General features: G+C 44.9%; 1 protein-coding gene across 1 annotated transcript in view; it reads left to right on the top strand.

Annotated features, from left to right (window-relative positions):
• The first annotated feature begins 3,824 nt into the window (after window positions 1-3,824).
• The window catches only part of GIPC2 (GIPC PDZ domain containing family member 2), an 81,504-nt gene continuing 67,864 nt past the window's right edge, over window positions 3,825-17,464 (top strand). The window contains exon 1 of the mRNA XM_041750389.1: window positions 3,825-4,209. Coding sequence (XP_041606323.1) covers window positions 3,949-4,209 — 261 coding nt within the window. The 5' untranslated portion in view covers window positions 3,825-3,948. The remainder of the gene's footprint in view (window positions 4,210-17,464) is intronic.

The raw sequence follows: 17,464 nt of genomic DNA, 5'->3' as shown, positions 1-17,464 counted from the left end.
CAGTTAGAAGCTATATTTGCTGAGAAAAACAATTTAGTAAATTTATCTTATGATTCATTTGATGACTACGTGTTTTCTTATAAACAAATTAATATTATTGCTTTTGGCAGACATTGAAGGTTGCATTAATTTAATCTTAGAATTTTTTCATGACTCATTCATATTTGATTTTATAGTTGATACTTTCAAGCTGTGAGAAATGCCAAGTGCTACTGAGTGGAAATACCTTGATCAATACCCTGGGTTGAACGGTAAGCCTAGCTGTAAAGCGCAGACTTTATACAATTGAGTAATTGAAGTTAATTCATTTATTTTAGGTAGTAAGAAAGGTCAATTTGTTTTCAGTCATATTTACTCATATCTATTATATACATAACAATATGTAAGAATCGGGAGAGGATACTAAAGAGGAATATGAAACATGGTTTCTACCATCAAGGAACTGTGTGGTAGGTAGAAAATTTACCATATGTGAAAAAGCAAATATGCAAATATAAAACTCCCCTGTAAAGAACTATTTCTAGAACATTAGATTGTACTTTAGGAATTCAGGAAAATGAGGGATTAGGTGGGCTGAAGTGCCAGTCTCTTGAGATTGGCTTTTATCTTTTTTAGTTTTTCCTGGTGGCATTTGCAGCCTAGACCTTATCAACAGAGACTTTTTTCCCTCTGGGATCTGGTTTAGTGTTGACCCTGAAAAGGTGATCTGAAAGAAGGAGGAGAATGAGGTCAGGGAAGGAACATTTGTGGGGCTTAGGGCAAGAGTACAAATGGATGCCAGGATACCATGTCTTAATCATTGAAAATTAATTGCTTAAAAAACAAATTGTCAAATAATATATGTTCTATCCTTTTATTTTTTAAAAAAGATTTACTTATTTATTTTAGAGAGAGTGAGCGCAATCAGAAAGGGCAGGGAGAGGGAGAGAGAATCTCAAGCAGACTCCATGCTGAGTGTGGAGCCCTATGTGGGGCTCAATCCCGTGACTCTGAGATCATGACCTGGGCATCCCTCTGTCCATCTATTTTAATCAATATATTTTCATAATGATTTGAAAGGTGAAGTATAAATGTAGAGTTCCTCAGTTCATCAAAGTTCCATACTAGAAAGTAGGAACGTGGGGGAGAAACAGGTCTCTGCCTGCAAGCTACCTATTATATTCTTACCTAGTTTTGCCTCCTCCCACTGACTTTTCTCGGCAAAGAACTGCTCCTTGACCATCCTCAGGCAAGAGTTGTTGCCCACCAGCAATGAGGACTGCCTGTACCCTAGGAAAGCCTACATAGTTCCTGCAAGGAGCCTTGGGGCCACTTTGGCAGAGAAATCCAGGATCCTGGGTATCCAGAACATGGTCCACAAGGAACAGGGTGAGTTCTAGGTGGCCATGGCTCCTTGACTCTGTGGACTCCGTACCTCGTATGGTTTTGTTGAACTGAAGGAGGGCTGGAACACTGATCTAAGGATATTGGGTCAGGCTATTCATTTCCTCAGCTGCTTTTCTTCTAGATTGCCTCTGTTTAGAGGCTTCCTTCAAACAAATGTCACAGGTCCTCTCGATGTTTTTGTCTATGGAACTTTTTCATTCCTCACCACTTTGGACCTTGGGATAGAAATGGCCCTGGGATACAATACTATGTGTCATGAGTATATCTTGACCACCACCTGCACAGTCCCTTTGTCAAACCATCACCAAATATTCTTAATTTGAGTGTACCATCTGTTTTCTCCTGGGACTATGGCTAATATAGCTGGTTCCTTAAGTGGGATTCTACATGAAGGTGAAGTTAATGTAGGCCTCTTTCTAGGCAAAGATAGGATTTAGAAATTAAAGGGAACTCAAAGGCTGTAGAATCCAACCTTCCTATCCAACGCTTTTGCTCTGCTTGATAGTTTATTTGACATGGCTTAAAAGCATTCTGTGAAGCTTTTCTTAATATCACACGCTCTTGTTTTCCCTCACAGTGCTTGGATATGGAGAATGGACTTGCCATATATCCCATGGTGACTCACTTCTCTTCCTACTTTTCTTTAATCAAACTTCCGTGAGCTCTTTATTCATACAATATATTACGAAGTTATTTGGTTTTCACTTGATGGGAATGCATCCTCACACACTAGGTTTTCTCTACTCTTTTCCCAGCATAAAAGAAAGTAATATTATTTGTTGCTATAGCAATCATAAACACAGAGGCAAATTCAGGTCCTGAGATCATGTAGCAATATTCCATTTTCAGGGCGTATGAAATAGACTATGTTTATATTAATTTCTAAAGCCCACATGAACTGGAATATGTCTATACTAAATTTTCAGCCATAGAACAAAACATAAAACAAAAATATTAAAATTAACCTAAAGAATTAATAGATCCCCTCTCTCCTTCAGGGCATCTGCTAACCTTAATTTGAGAAACATGGATTTTCAGAACTGAATTGATGTGAGAATGGGGGAAAAGGAAAAAAAGTTTGGTGTGATGAGTCAAGGATGTCTGGTTTGTGTTACTGAGTACATTATCCTATTTTCTGAAATCAAGAGTAAAACCAAAAAAGATGCTTTGAGTTAAAGGATGAGTTTGTAAAATCTCACTTTGCGGCTCCTGCTTCCCTTTGTGGTAGACTGAGCTGCAGATAGAAATTTGGAGGTCAACGATATCTACGAAACCAAGAGAACAGATGTGGTCATTCAGGGAAAGCATGTAGAGTAAAAAAAGATGGCCAAGAAAAATAACAGCCTTAGAGCAAACAGTTCCTGGAAAGTAGCAGTTAGCAAAGAGCGTGAGAGGTAAGTCAAAACAGAGGCATGTTTTAAGAATAAGATGGTCATTGTGCAGTCAGATACTCTAAAAGGTCAAGTAAGATAAAGATTGAAAAGAGTTAATCATATCTGATGTTTAAGAAGTGATCAGAGTACAAGCAATTTCAGTGGAGTGTGGGGGCAAAGTCTGGTCACGGGCAGTCTTAAGAGCAAAGGGGAAAGTGAGGAAAAGCAACCTAGCAGTCGAGATTATTTTTGCTTTGTTGTGAGGGTGTAGCTAGCTCCAGGCTACTGCAAAGGTAGGCCTCGGAAACCTGGAAAGGATTTGGGCTTCCCACCACCAGTGAGTGGCACCGCATGGGGAGCAGGACAGGACTTAGCAGGTAGCTTAGAAGTAGAGATCCTAAGAGTCGTTCAATCACCATGTTGTACCTGACACATAACACTAGACGTTAATTATATCAAGTGCAAGGGTCAAAAATATAAGGAAGAGATTTCTTAGGAGTTTGGCGACCAGAGGGGAGTGGAGTTACTCGGGGGGGCGGGGCCTTGGGGGAACTGACACCTGGCCCAGAAGGGCTCCATCTGCTCCGCAGGTTAAGGGGCAGGAGAGTCCCCCGCAGGGGCCCAGGTGGGCGCGGGTGGCGCGCAGGACTTGGGGACAGCGCTGAGCCCCGGGGCCAACAGTGCCCAGGGACGAAGTGAGCAGCGTCCCCGAGGCCCAGAGCGTGGGGCTGCGGCCCGAGCGCGCACCAGTCCCTTCCCCTTCCCCTTCCCCTTCCCCTAACCGGGCCCTGCGCGCCGCGAGGCGCCGAGCCCCCGGGCCTCCCCTTGGATCCCGTCCCCAGGCCCGGCCCCGGGGCGCCTTCCTCGGCGCGTGAAAAGCACCGGCGAGGCCGGGGTGCTTGGATCCCAAGACGTGTGGTTCTGCAGCTTCAGCATCTCAGGGCCCCGACGGAAATCGGGCAAGTGGGGAGGGGAGCCCGGAGCTGGAGGCTGGAACGCGCCCAGCCCCCCGCCCCGCCGCGCTCCCGGAGGCAGGTGGCCGCCGCTGCAGGTGCCGCTGGGGGGGGGGGGCACCTCTCCATTGGTCCAGCGGCGGCTGCCACCTGCGCCGAGCCCGGCCGAGCGCAAAGTCCGCGGCGGCGGCAGAGGCGGCGGCGGGCGGCGCAGGTGGCCCCCTCGGCCCGGCGAGATGCCCCTGCGGCTGCGGCGGAGGCTGAGGGGCCATGAGCCCAAGGAGGCCGCGCGGCTCGTGAAGGTGGAGCCGGTGGGCGCGGGCGGCGGCGGACCCCCGGCGCCCCCGGCCCCCCCGGCCGCCCCGGCCGCCCCGCGCAGGCTGGTCTTCCACACGCAGCTGGCCCACGGCAGCCCCACGGGCCGCGTGGAGGACTTCGCCAACATCCAGGAGCTCTACGCCAAGATCGCCGCCGTGTTCGACATCGCCGCCGCCGAGGTGAGCGCCAGGGAAGCCGCCTCCGCCCCGCGCGCCCCTCCCGCCCCTCCCCTGCCCTCCCGTCCCCTCCGGCGCGCGCCCCTCCGTGCCGCGCCCCCTCCCCTCCCTCCCCTCCCCTTCTCTCCCCTCTCCCTCCCCTCCCCTCCCTCCCCTCCTCTCTCCCCTCTCCCTTCCTCTCCCTCGTCTCCCCTCCCCTCCTATCCCCTCCTCTCCCTCCCCCCCTCCTCTCCCCTCCCCTCCCGGCGCCCCCTCCCCTCCTCTCCCCCCTGCCTCCTCTCCTTTCACCCCCTCCCTCCCCTCCTCTCCCCCTCTCCCCTCCCTTCCTCTCCCCTCCCCTCCCTCCTCTCCTTCCCCTTCTCTCCCCTCTCCCCCTCCCTCCCCTCCCTCCCCTCTCCCCCCTCCCTCCCCTCCTCTCCCCCTCTCCCCTCCCTTCCTCTCCCCTCCCCTCCCTCCTCTCCTTCCCCCTCTCTCCCCTCTCCCCCCTCCCTCCCCTCCTCTCCCCCCTCCCCTCCCTCCTCTCCTTCCCCTCCCTCCCCTCCCCTTATCCCCCCTCTCACCCTCTCCCTCCCCTCCTCTCCCCCCTCCCTCCTCTCCTTCCCCTCCCTCCCCTCCCCTCCCTTCCTCTCCCCTCCCCTCCCTCCTCTCCTTCCCCTTCTCTCCCCTCTCCCCCCCTCCCTCCCCTCCCTCCCCTCCCCTCCCTTCCTCTCCCCTCCCCTCCCTCCTCTCCTTCCCCTTCTCTCCCCTCTCCCCCCTCCCTCCCCTCCCTCCCCTCCCCTCCCTTCCTCTCCCCTCCCCTCCCTCCTCTCCTTCCCCTTTTCTCCCCTCTCCCTCGTCTCCCCTCCCTCCCCTCCCCTCCGGCGCGCTCCCCTCCTCTCCCACGGGCGGCCCTACCACGGGCCGAGGCGCAGGGGTGCTGCCGGCGGAGCCCGCCCACGGCGCCCGGGGGCAGCGGGAGGCCTCGGGGGAGCGGAAGGCTAAGCCCGGGACCGGGAGCCGCGTTCCCTGGGCGCTGTCCCCCGGGGAGCCGGGGCGGCCCTCCTTCCTCCTGCACACGCGTGTGCCTTCCGGGCCCGAGCGCCTCCCGGGAGTGGGGACCCGGCGGGGCTCGTAGCAGCCGCCACTTCTCCCGGACTTTACTCTCCCTTCTCAGCCGGGGGGGGGGGGGGGGGGGGCGAGCATCTCCGGGATGAAGGCCGGGAGAGCCGAGCGCCGGCAGGTGACGGCTAGAGCCCGCTTAGCCCGGCAGGTGGCTTGTCGGCGCCGAGCTCCAGCATCCCTTTGGTTGAGTTCCCGGGAAGTCGTCTACACCGCGGGGGCCGGACTAAGACTGGAGAGAGGTAGAGCTAGCACCGTGGGATTCGTTGACAAAACTTTCAGAGGGAAAATCGGCTGAGTTTTACCCCCTTTCCTTTCAAAAGGGGCTGAGCTGCTCATTAGACTGGCCGCCTGCGTGCCTGCACGGTGCGGTGGAGAAAGCGCTAGTTTATGGCTCTTTATGGGGCTGCTCCATCCATGCTTTCCCCCGCGACCTGCCAGCCTAAGAGAAGTTGGCCCGAGGAAATATCTTGTCCACCTTTCAAGGAAAAGCAGGAGATGTTGCCCTGGACTGCGGGGAGGGCACAGAGCTGCCTTGGGGTTTCTGATCTTTAATGTTGTTTTTCAGGCCTGTTCAAGTGAAATTGAGGTCACGGCAAGATTCCAAGGGGAGATGAACGGGAGCCTGAAGCGTGACCTTTTGTTCTTTCAGGGTTCCCAGGCACTGAGGAGCAAAGCGCAACCGCATTTTGTGAATTATTTATATTGACCTAGAGAAGTAACAATAATTCACGTTCATATGGACGTTCCGATTCAAAAAGCACTTTCACAGGAATAACGTCCTTTTCTCTAGGAGAGGCAGGTGGCATGTAGTTCATTGGGGACCTAAGGAAAGCATTTGGAGACGCTAAGCCTGGATGGGAGTCCAGGTTCTACCCACTGGCTGTGTGGCCTTGAACAAGTTTAACTTCCCTCATCTTCAGACAAATATAAAACGGGCAAGAAAGGGGGTGCCTGGCTGGCTCAGTTGGTAGAGCCTGTGACTCGATTTCAGGGTGGTGAGTTCGAGACCCATATTGGATGTGGGCATTCCATGAAAATACAAATCTTCAAGAAATAAACAAAACAAAACAAACAAACAAACAAACAAACAAAAACGAACCCAGACGAGAACATCTACCTTGAAGGGTTGTGAGGACTGGAGTTCATATATAATCTTATCAGATTGCATGGTACATGGTCCTGCCTCACAACTTGTAACTTGCATTACTAATATCTAACAGTGAAGTGAGGAGCTGAGGCACAAAGGGATTGGGCCTTGGCCAAGGTCACATAACTAGCAAGAAAAAAATCTGGGATGTTATTTAAACTTGGATCTTCTGGTTTCTAAGCTAAGGGAGTTTGTTAGCATACTTAACTGACAACTTGAAATGTTTCTCCTGTAACCAACGGCTCCAGATTTAGATGCTTTGCATTAATAGCCTTCCTCATTCTGAGCCCATGGCGTGTGGGACTTTATTCAATCCACTTAATTCCTGAAAAAATATTATTGATATCACTGCTTCAGAGAGGAAATGGGCTTTGAGGTTCACAAACTTTTCAAAATTACATAGTAAGTAGCAGAGCCTGGTTTAAACCCAGGTGTATTTGTTTATTTATTTATGTATTTTTTTTGCTTTCCCTGACTCCAAATTCCAGGAACTTCTATTTTGTATTGCTTCCCAAGTTTTCCAGGGTGTCTGTGATACCTTTGGCAGCCATTGTCAGTGTTTTCAGTTTCCAACACACTGAATTAGGAGATAGAAATTCCAAGATAACATAATCCTGCTGTATCAAAGTTCATATTTTTTATAACTCCAAACATATATATCTGTTTACTTATGCATATACCCAACATTAATGTGAGTTTCCTGTTTGGATTAAGAATAGTTGGGACTCCTGGGTGGCTCAGCGGTTGAGCGGCTGCCTTTAGTTTAGGTGGTGATCCCTGGGGTCCTGGGATCGAGTCTCGCATCGGGCTCCCCGCAGGGAGCCTGCTTCTCCCTCTGCCTGTGTCTCTGCCTCTCTCTGTGTCTCTCATGAATAAATAAATAATATCTTTAAAAAATTAGTTAAGTATATCCAGGATAAAGTATTGGTCATCATAGTAGAGTATGTCCTGAGTATCTCAGTAGTTAATTTTGAAACAAGTAACTTATTAAAATGCACTGTGGTGAGATCCCATTTCTAGTCTCACTTGCCCAGCAAAGGGAATTGTGAGCTGTCAGTGGGAGCAAAAGAAAAATCCCATCCTCCCCCTTAATAGGTTCAATAGATCTAGCTCAGAAGCCCTGCCTTTTTTATAGAGAGGTGGCTATAAAGGTTATAAATAGCTCTGCATGAAGAGTTGAACTTCCTTTACTAAGGGGAGGGGGAGGGAAGGACTTGGCCTGACCTGATTTCAGGTGTGGCAGATTTAGTGGGAGCTCATAATGTGCCCATGGCTGTGCTGGGCATGTAAGTCAGTCTATCGAGCACGGTGTTCCAGCCTCACCGGAGCACTGAGGTAAGGGTTCTTTTCATTTTATAAAGCTAAGTGAGGCTCTGAGAAGTTAAGCAGCTTGCTCAGGGTCACTGAGCTGGAATTGGGCAGAGACAGGATTTGAATACAGGGTTCCTGGTTCCATGGCCATTACATAGCAGCTAAGAGGTTCTCGGTAACTGCATTCAAACTTCAAATACAAACCCAGAAAAACTTTTTTTTTTTTAAACAGGGTCTTTTCAATGAAAGCCTCAGACCCCACCACAGAAATATTGCCTCAAAAAAATACTGTGGTTAAAAAAAAAAGAAAGAAAGAAAAAAAAAAAAAGAAAAAATACTGTGGTGATTCTAATTTGGATTTCACGTATTTCAAGGTCCCTGAAGGAGGAAGCTAAGGAAACTATGAATCTAAGCTGTGAATCACTTTCAGGGTGCAGTCTGTGATCATTACCTTGAAACAGATGGCCAATTATGCAGAAATCTCTTTGAGCTGATATTTTTTTTCTAAACAACTAAATGAGCAGTAAAAAGAAAAAAGTAAATCTTGCTTAAAAGAGCAGTTAACTTCTATAAATGCAGGGACACTTTTACAAAACGTTTAATACTATCTTTTAAAATATTCAGGTTATCTAAAGGAGTTGGTCGTTAAACTCTTGAGATTTGGTCATAAAATTTGTTGAAGGGGCATTTTGAGTATTTGACCACTGTGATTGTTTGGCAGTAGTTTGTGGCATGACATGTTTTCTTTATTGTGTGGAAAGATTGTAGAAAAAGGTAATTCAAATACGCTTTTAAGGAAATCAATTTTGTAGTTACATACTTTACATGCCCAGGAACTGAAAGCTCAGTTTCTTTATAGATTTCAGAAATTATTTCCTTTGAGTTCGTTGCATTTGTTCACATATATCTATATTTCTACCTGTCGATCTGTCTCTATATAAAATACCAAATAGTTCATTGAATGAACGGGTCAAACAAATATAGTCTTTTCTTTCTCAATACATAAAGCAGTCTAACAAAGCAGTGTTCTTGGGAAGATCAGATTTTAATTTTGAGAATTGTGATTTTAGTTTCAAGCTTTATATACAACATTTTATAAATAACAATTATGCTGTTACTTCTCTCAACAAACCTTCCCTTTTCACCTGCCCATTTCCTGCTGTTACCCCATTTCTCTTTTCTAGCAAATCTCAAAAGTTGCTGTCTCCAGTGAAACATATCCTGTATTTCCTCCATCTGATCGAAACTCTCTGATAGCTTGCCATCTCACTGACGGTAAAAGCCAAAATCTTATGATGAGCTACAGGCCCTGTTACCTCTTTAACATCATTATTCTTTCTCCAGCCAGTCTGGCCTCCTAGCTTATTCCTTGAACTCTGGAGCCTTAGGGCTGTTGTCTTTAGCAGAACCCCTTCCTGCAGAACATTGTTCCTTCTTCAAGTCTACTCAAATGTCACCACCTCAGTGAGGCTTGTACTGATCATCCCACTTAAAATTACCCTCTTGACTTAATTTTCCTCCGTAGCCTACTAACATCCTAAGCATATTTAAATGATTTGTCTTTTTCCTCTCCCATGTAGTAGAATATAAGCTCCGCAAAGGCAAGGAGTTTGTCTATTTTGTTTACGAATATAGTCCCAAAGGGCCTAGAGCTGTACCTAAAACATAATTGGAACCCAAATAGTCATTGAATAAAAGAATCTTTTTTTTTAAAAGATTTTATTTATTCATGAGAGACACAGAGAGGCAGAGACACAGGCAGAGGGAGAAGCAGGCTCCATGCAAGGAGCCCAATGTGGGACTCGATCCCAGGAATCCAGGATCATGCCCTGAGCCAAAGGCAGATGCTCAACCGCTGAGCCACCCAGGCATCCTGAATAAAAGAATATTCATATTAAATCCTATAGCTTTAGTATGCAGCTTTAGTACTGGTAATATCTTATGTAGATGTTAACTTTTCCTACTGCAGTGTGAAGAAAGACTAGCTTTTGATGGAGGTAGGATGCCCCTCACTCCATCAGGAGGCATCACTCATACCTTGGAGGTAGGATGCCCCTCACTCCATCAGGGGCATCACTCATACCTTGAAGGAGGTGGGGCATAAGAGGGTGAAGTAGGACACTGGGAAGCTAAGATTTGTTTGTATGCAATTCTTGTGTCTCTAAGAATTCCAGAAATTATGAAGTTGGAGGTTCTGTTTAGAAGCAGAATTGCTTCCTAGCTGAATTTGTGTATGGGGAGCTGCCTTGTAAAGCTTCCCAGAAACTGCTTCTTTTTTTTTTTTTTCAAGTTGCTGGCATCAGCGCTGAGCTCTTGTGAAAGTCAATATTCTGTATTTATGTGGCACTTCTGGAGAATATAAACTGCACTGCAGACTTTATCATTTCCTAGCAATGCAGATAACTGGCAAATGGAACTGTGTCTTTCTGTTTCACAAATGGGAAATCCAGGAAGACTAGAGCAAAATGATGTTCACTGACTGGCATATGGTCCTTCCTAGGAACAACAACAAATACATAAAATAAAGGAATTTGGGAATCCAGCGTGAGTTTTACCATTGAGTTGTGAAGATGAAGCCAGCCCAATAGAACTAAATAGAGTGTAAGAATGTGAAAAGCAGCCCCTGCCATCTGGGAGCTGGCTTGACAGTCACAGGTAGGCCTTGGCATTCTCCTTTAGGGCATAAATGATTTCACAGAACATCAAAATTGGTTAAGACCCTTCTGTGACTGATGGGTCAAGTCAGAAATAAGACTACTCTGGGAGCACCCGGCTGGCTCAGTCGGAAGAGCATGCAACTCTTGATCTCAGGGTTGTGAGTTTGAGCCCCACATTGGGTGTAGAGATTACTTAAGTAAAACTTAAATAAAATATTTTTAGAAGATTTTATTTATTTATTCATGAGAGACACACAGAGAGAGGCAGAGACACAGGCAGAGGGAGAAGCAGGCTCCAAGCAGGAAGCCCGATGTGGGACTCGATCCTGGGTCTCCAGGATCACACTCTGGGCTGAAGGCGGTGCTCAACCACTGAGCCACCTGGGCTGCCCTTAAAAACTTAAAAAAAAAAAACCAAAAAAAACAACAAAAAAAACCAACTACTCTGTAATCCTGTCCAGACAGAAACCAAAACTTGAACATTGTTCAAACCACAAAAATGACCAGATGTCCCCCTGCCCCATCCCCTACCACATGACTAATACGAATGATTGCTGCTCCTTTAGTAATCATAGCTTTAGTTTTAATAACTTCTCCCACCTTAGAGATAGGTTTACTAAGATAGTCCTAAAATTGTCCCACCTCCTGATGGCACCCAATGCAGAACAAACCTGTATTTCCTTGCACCTGCTCCCAAATTCCCTAAAATGAACCCAAATCCTTTCTAGCTTCTTTTTGAGACCCTTCTGTGGTTCCCCATGGCATGCTGTCTCCTTTGATGCAAGGAACAAGCTGGAGGTGAGAAATCTTGGTGGTCTTTGCCTAGAGGGCATTGACAGTTGTTACTGCGGATTATTACAATGCTGAGTCTAAAGAGGCACCCTGAATATGATTTTTCTGATCCTGCCCACCTTCTATTTTAATATTTTAATGGCCTAATTTTACCTATTAGAAACTTTCAGGGCTCCCAGTTACTTCCTGTCTTATTCCTTGTTGGCTACAATAACCATATCATTGGGTAGCTTTTTTTTTTTTTTTTAAGATTTTATTTATTTACTCATGAGAGAGAGAGAGAGAGAGAGAGAGAGAGGCAGAGGTAGAAGCAGGCTCCCTGCAAGGAGCCCGGTGCGGGGCTTGATCTGGGATCCCGGAACCATGCCCTGGGCCAAAGGCAGACGCTCAACCACTGAGCCACCCCAGCGTCCCTTGTCTGGGTAGCTTTTAAACAACACAAATTGATTGATTACAGTTCTAGAGGCTGGTTCATGACAACTTCTGGTGAGGGAGCCCCCTTCCTGGTTCATTGCTGGCACTTTCTTGCTGTGTCCCCACCTGGTGGGGAGGGGCTAGTCATCTTTCTGGAACCTCTGATAAGGAACTAATCCCATTCACAGGGTCTACCCTTAAAGTTTAAGCAACTTCCAAAGGCCTCAAGCAAAGGATTAATGCTGTCCCCTTTGGGGATTCAACATTTGATTTTGAAGGGGAATATTTTGTCTGAAATATTCAGACAAAAGCACTTACAAATAACCCCCATCAGCTAAATGCCTCCTATTCCTTCCTCCCTGTTGAGTCCTGTCCTGTGTCTACTGCTCCAGGCTTCTCTCCTAACCATTTCCTCTATATTCCAGAATACTTAACTGTTCATTTCTTGATGCCTTTTCTCAGCTGTTCTCTCTCTCTCTCTCTCTCTCTTATTTATCTATTTATTTATTCATGCAGAGAGAGAGAGAGAGAGAGAGGCAGAGACACAGGCAGAGGGAGAAGCAGGCTCCATGCAGGGAACCTGATGTGGGACTCCATCCCTGGTCTTTAGGATCAGGCCCTGGGCTGAAGGCGGCGCTGAACCACTGAGCCACCTGGGCTGCCTTCTCTCTTTTTTAAGTAGACCCAACACCTAGTGTGGAGTCCAATATGGGTTTTGAACTCATGACCCTGAGATCAAGAATCAGATGTTTAACTGACTTAGCCAGCTAGGTACCCCATGCTGTTCTCATTTCTCATAGCTCCTATTCAACTCTCCAGTCTCAACTGTCACTTCTCCAAGAAGTCTTCCTTGTGAGGAAATATAGTTAGTAGAGCATGCAACTCTTGATCTTAAGGTTGTGAGTTCAAACCCCATGTTGGGTGTAAAGCTTACTTAAAAAAATAAATGTGCTTTAAAAAGTCGTAGGGAACTGAAAATAGTTGCATAGTCTGGACAACTATTGGAAGATAGTTCCATGGAAGATAGCTACCATGCCCCTAATTAAAGAAGTCTTCAGAATACCTGTCATGCCCACAAACCTTTCCAACAGGACTCCTTAACTACCATTGACCTGCCTTTGTACCACATGCCCTACAGGCTGGACCAGAGATGAGCCCCTAGTTCACAGATTCGCAGGTCCTGTCCCAGGACAGCCTATATATACTATATATATATAGACTTGCCAGCATAGAGACTCACTTTCAGGGAGTCTGAATTTGAGACAGAATGGGGCACAATAAATAGGTAACAAAAACACAGAGATGAGGCAAAAGAACCCTAAAGGAGGGACTCCTGGGTGGCTCAGTGGTTGAGCATCTGCCTTTGGCTCAGGTCATGATCCTGGGGTCCTGGGATTGAGCACCACATTGGGCTCCCTGCAGGGAGCCTGCTTCTCCCTCTGCCTGTGTCTCTGCCTCTCTCTGTATGTCTCTCATGAATAAATAAAATATTTTTTAAAAAAGAATAAATAATAAGAACCCCAAAGGAGCAAAACCAAAGGCTGAGAGGCATTAATCAGTCAAGAAGAGAAGTAGGGAGAGAGAGAGAGAATGAGAGTGGACATTACATCGAATCTAGACTAGCCAACCACTCTCCTAGCCTGCTCCTTCAGAGGTGAAGGCTGGTCGTTTGCCTTCACTCCCACCACTCCCATCCTGAGTGGACATGAAAGGGTCTCTCAGATGGCAGGAGATGGAGACATTCAGATTATCTTAGGCAGTTTTTATGTATATATTTGTTTATATTAGGATATTCAGGGAGGTGAAGAAGCTCAGGACAGTCTCTGTAGCTGCGTAGTCAGGTTCCACGGACAACTGTAGAATCATTCATGCTGTCCAGGTGAAAGCAGTAGCTTTAGACTTTGGTAAACCAAAAACAAGTCTGTCCTTCACCTTCCATTTCAGCCTGTCTCTCTCTCCCTACTTCTCTGCTGGCAAATGTGAGGTTTATGGGCATGACAAGTATTCTGAAGACTTTCTTTCTTCCTTTTCTTTCTTTCTTCCTTTCTTCTTTCTTTCTTTCTTTCTTTCTTTCTTTCTTTCTTTCTTTCTTTCTTTCTTTCTTTCTTTCTTTCTTTCTAAGATTTTACTTATTTATTCATGATGAGAGAGAGAGAGAGAGAGAGACTGGCAGAGACACAGGCAGAGGGAGAAGCAGGCTCCATGCAGGGAGCCCAATGTGGGACTCGATCCCATGACTCCAGGATCAGGCCCTGGGCTGAAGGCAGGTGCTAAACCACTGAGCCACCCAGGGATCCCCTGAAGACTTCTTTAATTAGCAGCATTGTAGCTATCTTCCATGGCATGTCCAGACTATGCAACTATTTTCAGTTCCCTATGACTTTTTAAAGCACATATATTTTTAAAGTAAGCTTTATGCCCAACATGGGGTTTGAACTCACAACCCTGAGATCCAGAGTTGCATGCTTTACCAACTAAGCCAGCCAGGTGCCCCCCTGCCTAACACCCGCCACCCCCACCCCCCATATTTATGCATTGTTCTTCCCTGTACCTGAGAGTCTTTCCCCTTCTTTCTCCCTATTAACTGTGTTAAAAGATAAACTGAGGCATGTTAAAAATCTTGAGTTTATTTGAGCAGAATCGATTGGAATTGAGTAGTGTCAAACCAGAAGTGATTAGGAGTGTTCCACAGACAGGAGCTAGAGGCAAGGTTTTATAGAGGAGATGTGGAAACAAAGCAAAGCAAATTTTTATTTGCCTTTTTTAGGAAAGCCTAGTTCACTGTTTGTGATTGTTTATCTGTAGATTTTTGTATTCTTAACCCTGAGGCATTTTTCAGTTTAGATTTTGGTTTGTTTATGTAAGGCTGCTGAGGTATTAGAACCACATCAGGCTAAGAGCCTCCTTGTTTAATTAAAGAACTTTTAATCACACTCAGGAATCAACAACCCAGAGCTTCCCCCCATCTGCACCCTCACAAGATTCCCTACCTCTCCTCTGAGCTTCCATAAGTCTCCATAAGACTGAATGATAACTGTTCATTTCCTGCCTATCCTTTCCGTAAGATTGAGAGCTGCTCTAGGCAGGTACTAGTAGTTAGTATGCAGCACATTTTTTTTCTTTTTCATTTTTTAACTTTTTGTTGTGGAAAACTTAAATACATGCAAAAGAAAATAGTGTGATACTTCCCAGGTGCCTAGCTTCAACAATAATCAACGCTTGTCAATAATTTTTAAATCCCCATTTAAAAGTTTTTAAATTAAATATAGAGCAAAAGATAAGGCACATAAAACAAAAGTACAATTTCATGGATACATTGAACATCCTTGTAACCACACTCATGTCAGAAGATAGTCCTTGTCAGCCAACCCAGAACCTTCAAAATATCTCTTTCCATCTGTCTCCCATAAGTCACCACTATCCTGACTTACTATAATTAAACCCTAAAAAAAAAAAAAAAAGTTTTAGCCCCCAAATGTGCTTTCCTAAACACCATAATCTGATTTTGGCTGCTTTTAAATGTCTTTTGAGTCGTTTTTAATGTCTATTTTTTTTTTATATTCTGTTTTTTTCCCCCTTTCCAATGTATTCGTTGAAGAAGCCAGATAATTTATTCTGTATAGTTTTTCTATGTGTATTTTGCTAATTGCATCCCTGTTGTGAAGCTTATCATCCCGTCATTGTATGTCTTGTAAATTGATAGTTGTATCTTTAAGGCTTAAGCAGATGAGGTTTGATTCCCAGTGTCTCCTCCCTCCTCCACTCCAATCAAAAGTATAGTTAAAATTTTTACTGCTTGAACTAATGGAATCCACATGGAAAATAGGTAAATTTTTACCTTTTGGAATGGTTTCAGGATTCTTCCTGGGATAGAATCTAGCCCATTTTGAAAAGCCCCTTCTGTGTTCTGTTTCTGTTGTCTATACAGCTCTATAGCCATATAGAATATGGCTCTATGAATATATGGCTAGAACTATTTGGGGGTCCTTTATCCCAGATAAATCCTGCTACCCATACACTTGGCAGAGCTAGATGGACTCCTTCCTACATTGGAATGCTAGCAAGAATTTTAATTCTTCAAAGGAAACTGTTGGGGAGAGACTTCTTCCTGCTGTGTGAATAGAGAACCAAGTATGGGAAAAGATTGATGCCCTTTAATAAGGGGTGTTTATCATACAAAAATGCATATTTTTATCATTTGTACATGTTATGAATTTATAGCAAGAGATTAATTATAATAGTTTTAAAATGGAAGACTTACATATTAGGCCTGTTCAATCTCATTAGAAGACTTTTTTTTTTTAAGATTTTATTTATTTATTAATGAGACACATACAACGAGAGAGGCAGAGACACAGGCAGAGGGAGAAGCAGGCTCCACGCAGGGAGCCCGACGTGGTACTCGATCCTGGGTCTCCAGGATCAGGCTCTGGGCTGAAGGCGGCACTAAACTGCTGGGCCACTGGGCCACCCAAGACTTTTTGATTATTGACTTTACCAGTCACTGCTCCAAATCTTGAGATACTTAAATGAGCACAAGCAGATCATAATCCTTGCCTTTTTGGAGCTATATTCTTGTCCTCCTGCCTATGAGATGGATAGGTCATTCTTGACTCATCCATCCTATCCATGAGATGGATAGGTCATTGACTCATTCTTGAGTCAATGACCAATACCAGCCAGATTGAGTACATTGGGCATTTGTTGGACTATTCTCTGAGCTCTTATAAAGTAGGGTTCTTTTTTACATATTTCTTGCATTTTAAGAAAAAAGGACCTAGAAGCTTTGCTAACAGGATGAAAATACAAGCATATATATATACTTTTATCTGGACAACCCTCTGTGAGGTTGTCATCCTTTGTGTCTATACTATTAAAGTTTCTGTCTAGAAGCATTGACTAACAATATAGCTCAGTGTTTGAGGGTGCCACTTATTATCTGTGAGACTTTGGGTAACTTACTGGCTGTTCTTTTTCTTATCTGTAAAATAGGGTTGATAGTAGCCACCATAAAAGACTGCAAAGTATAAGTGAAATAATTTATGTAAACATATAGATCAATACCAGGTATTTATCAAATGTTTTTTATAATTCTGAAGTAGTGTGGGGCTTTATTGTATTCCAACTTTTTAACCTGTTTACCTATCAACTAAACAACCCATGCCTGACAACTTTTAACCAATTTTTGCAGAAGGAGTCTACTTACCTGAGCACTTACTATGAGTCTAGTATTGTGCTTGATTTTGCGAACATAAAGGTGAAAAATACATAGCCCCTTCCTCCAGTTGAGTTCAGTTCAAAGATAAGAAACTTAACTAGTATCTGGTTAAACTAGAACTTTCTAAAAATGTGTTCCAACAAATATTAATCTCTTGAAGTAATATAGAAAATGCCTTCAGCTGTCAAATAACTTTGGGACATGTATAATCATAATTACACGTTAAAGGCTCTAAGAAGTCCACTAAAAATTTTAAAAGCTTGATGTTTTTCCTTCTCTACATTTATTTGACTGCGGAACACTTCCCCCACCCCTTTCCCCCTACATGTACTCATTAGGCCAATATTCTAAAGTACATACTTAAAAAAAAATTACATTTTTTTTTTTTATAAAAAAGCTATTCATCAGTTTTTGTATTTAGTGATAGAAAGGTTCTCTATGATGATAATCTAGTTAATCCTTATCTTTTATTTCATTCTGAACAACTCAGGCACCACTTTCATCGCCTTCTGACCTTTTTGCTGTTCTGTTCACTTTGCTATTCAACTTTGGAGAAGCCTTTCATCTCATTGGGCTTCAGTTTCTTCATATGTAATATGGGCTGGGTAGACTAGAGCA

The sequence above is a fragment of the Vulpes lagopus genome, chromosome 3 (genome assembly GCF_018345385.1).
Source record: "Vulpes lagopus strain Blue_001 chromosome 3, ASM1834538v1, whole genome shotgun sequence".
In the NCBI taxonomy this organism is placed as follows: domain Eukaryota; kingdom Metazoa; phylum Chordata; class Mammalia; order Carnivora; family Canidae; genus Vulpes; species Vulpes lagopus.
The sequence above is the reverse complement of the archived record's forward strand: the minus strand, read 5'-3'. Positions and strand labels throughout refer to the sequence as shown.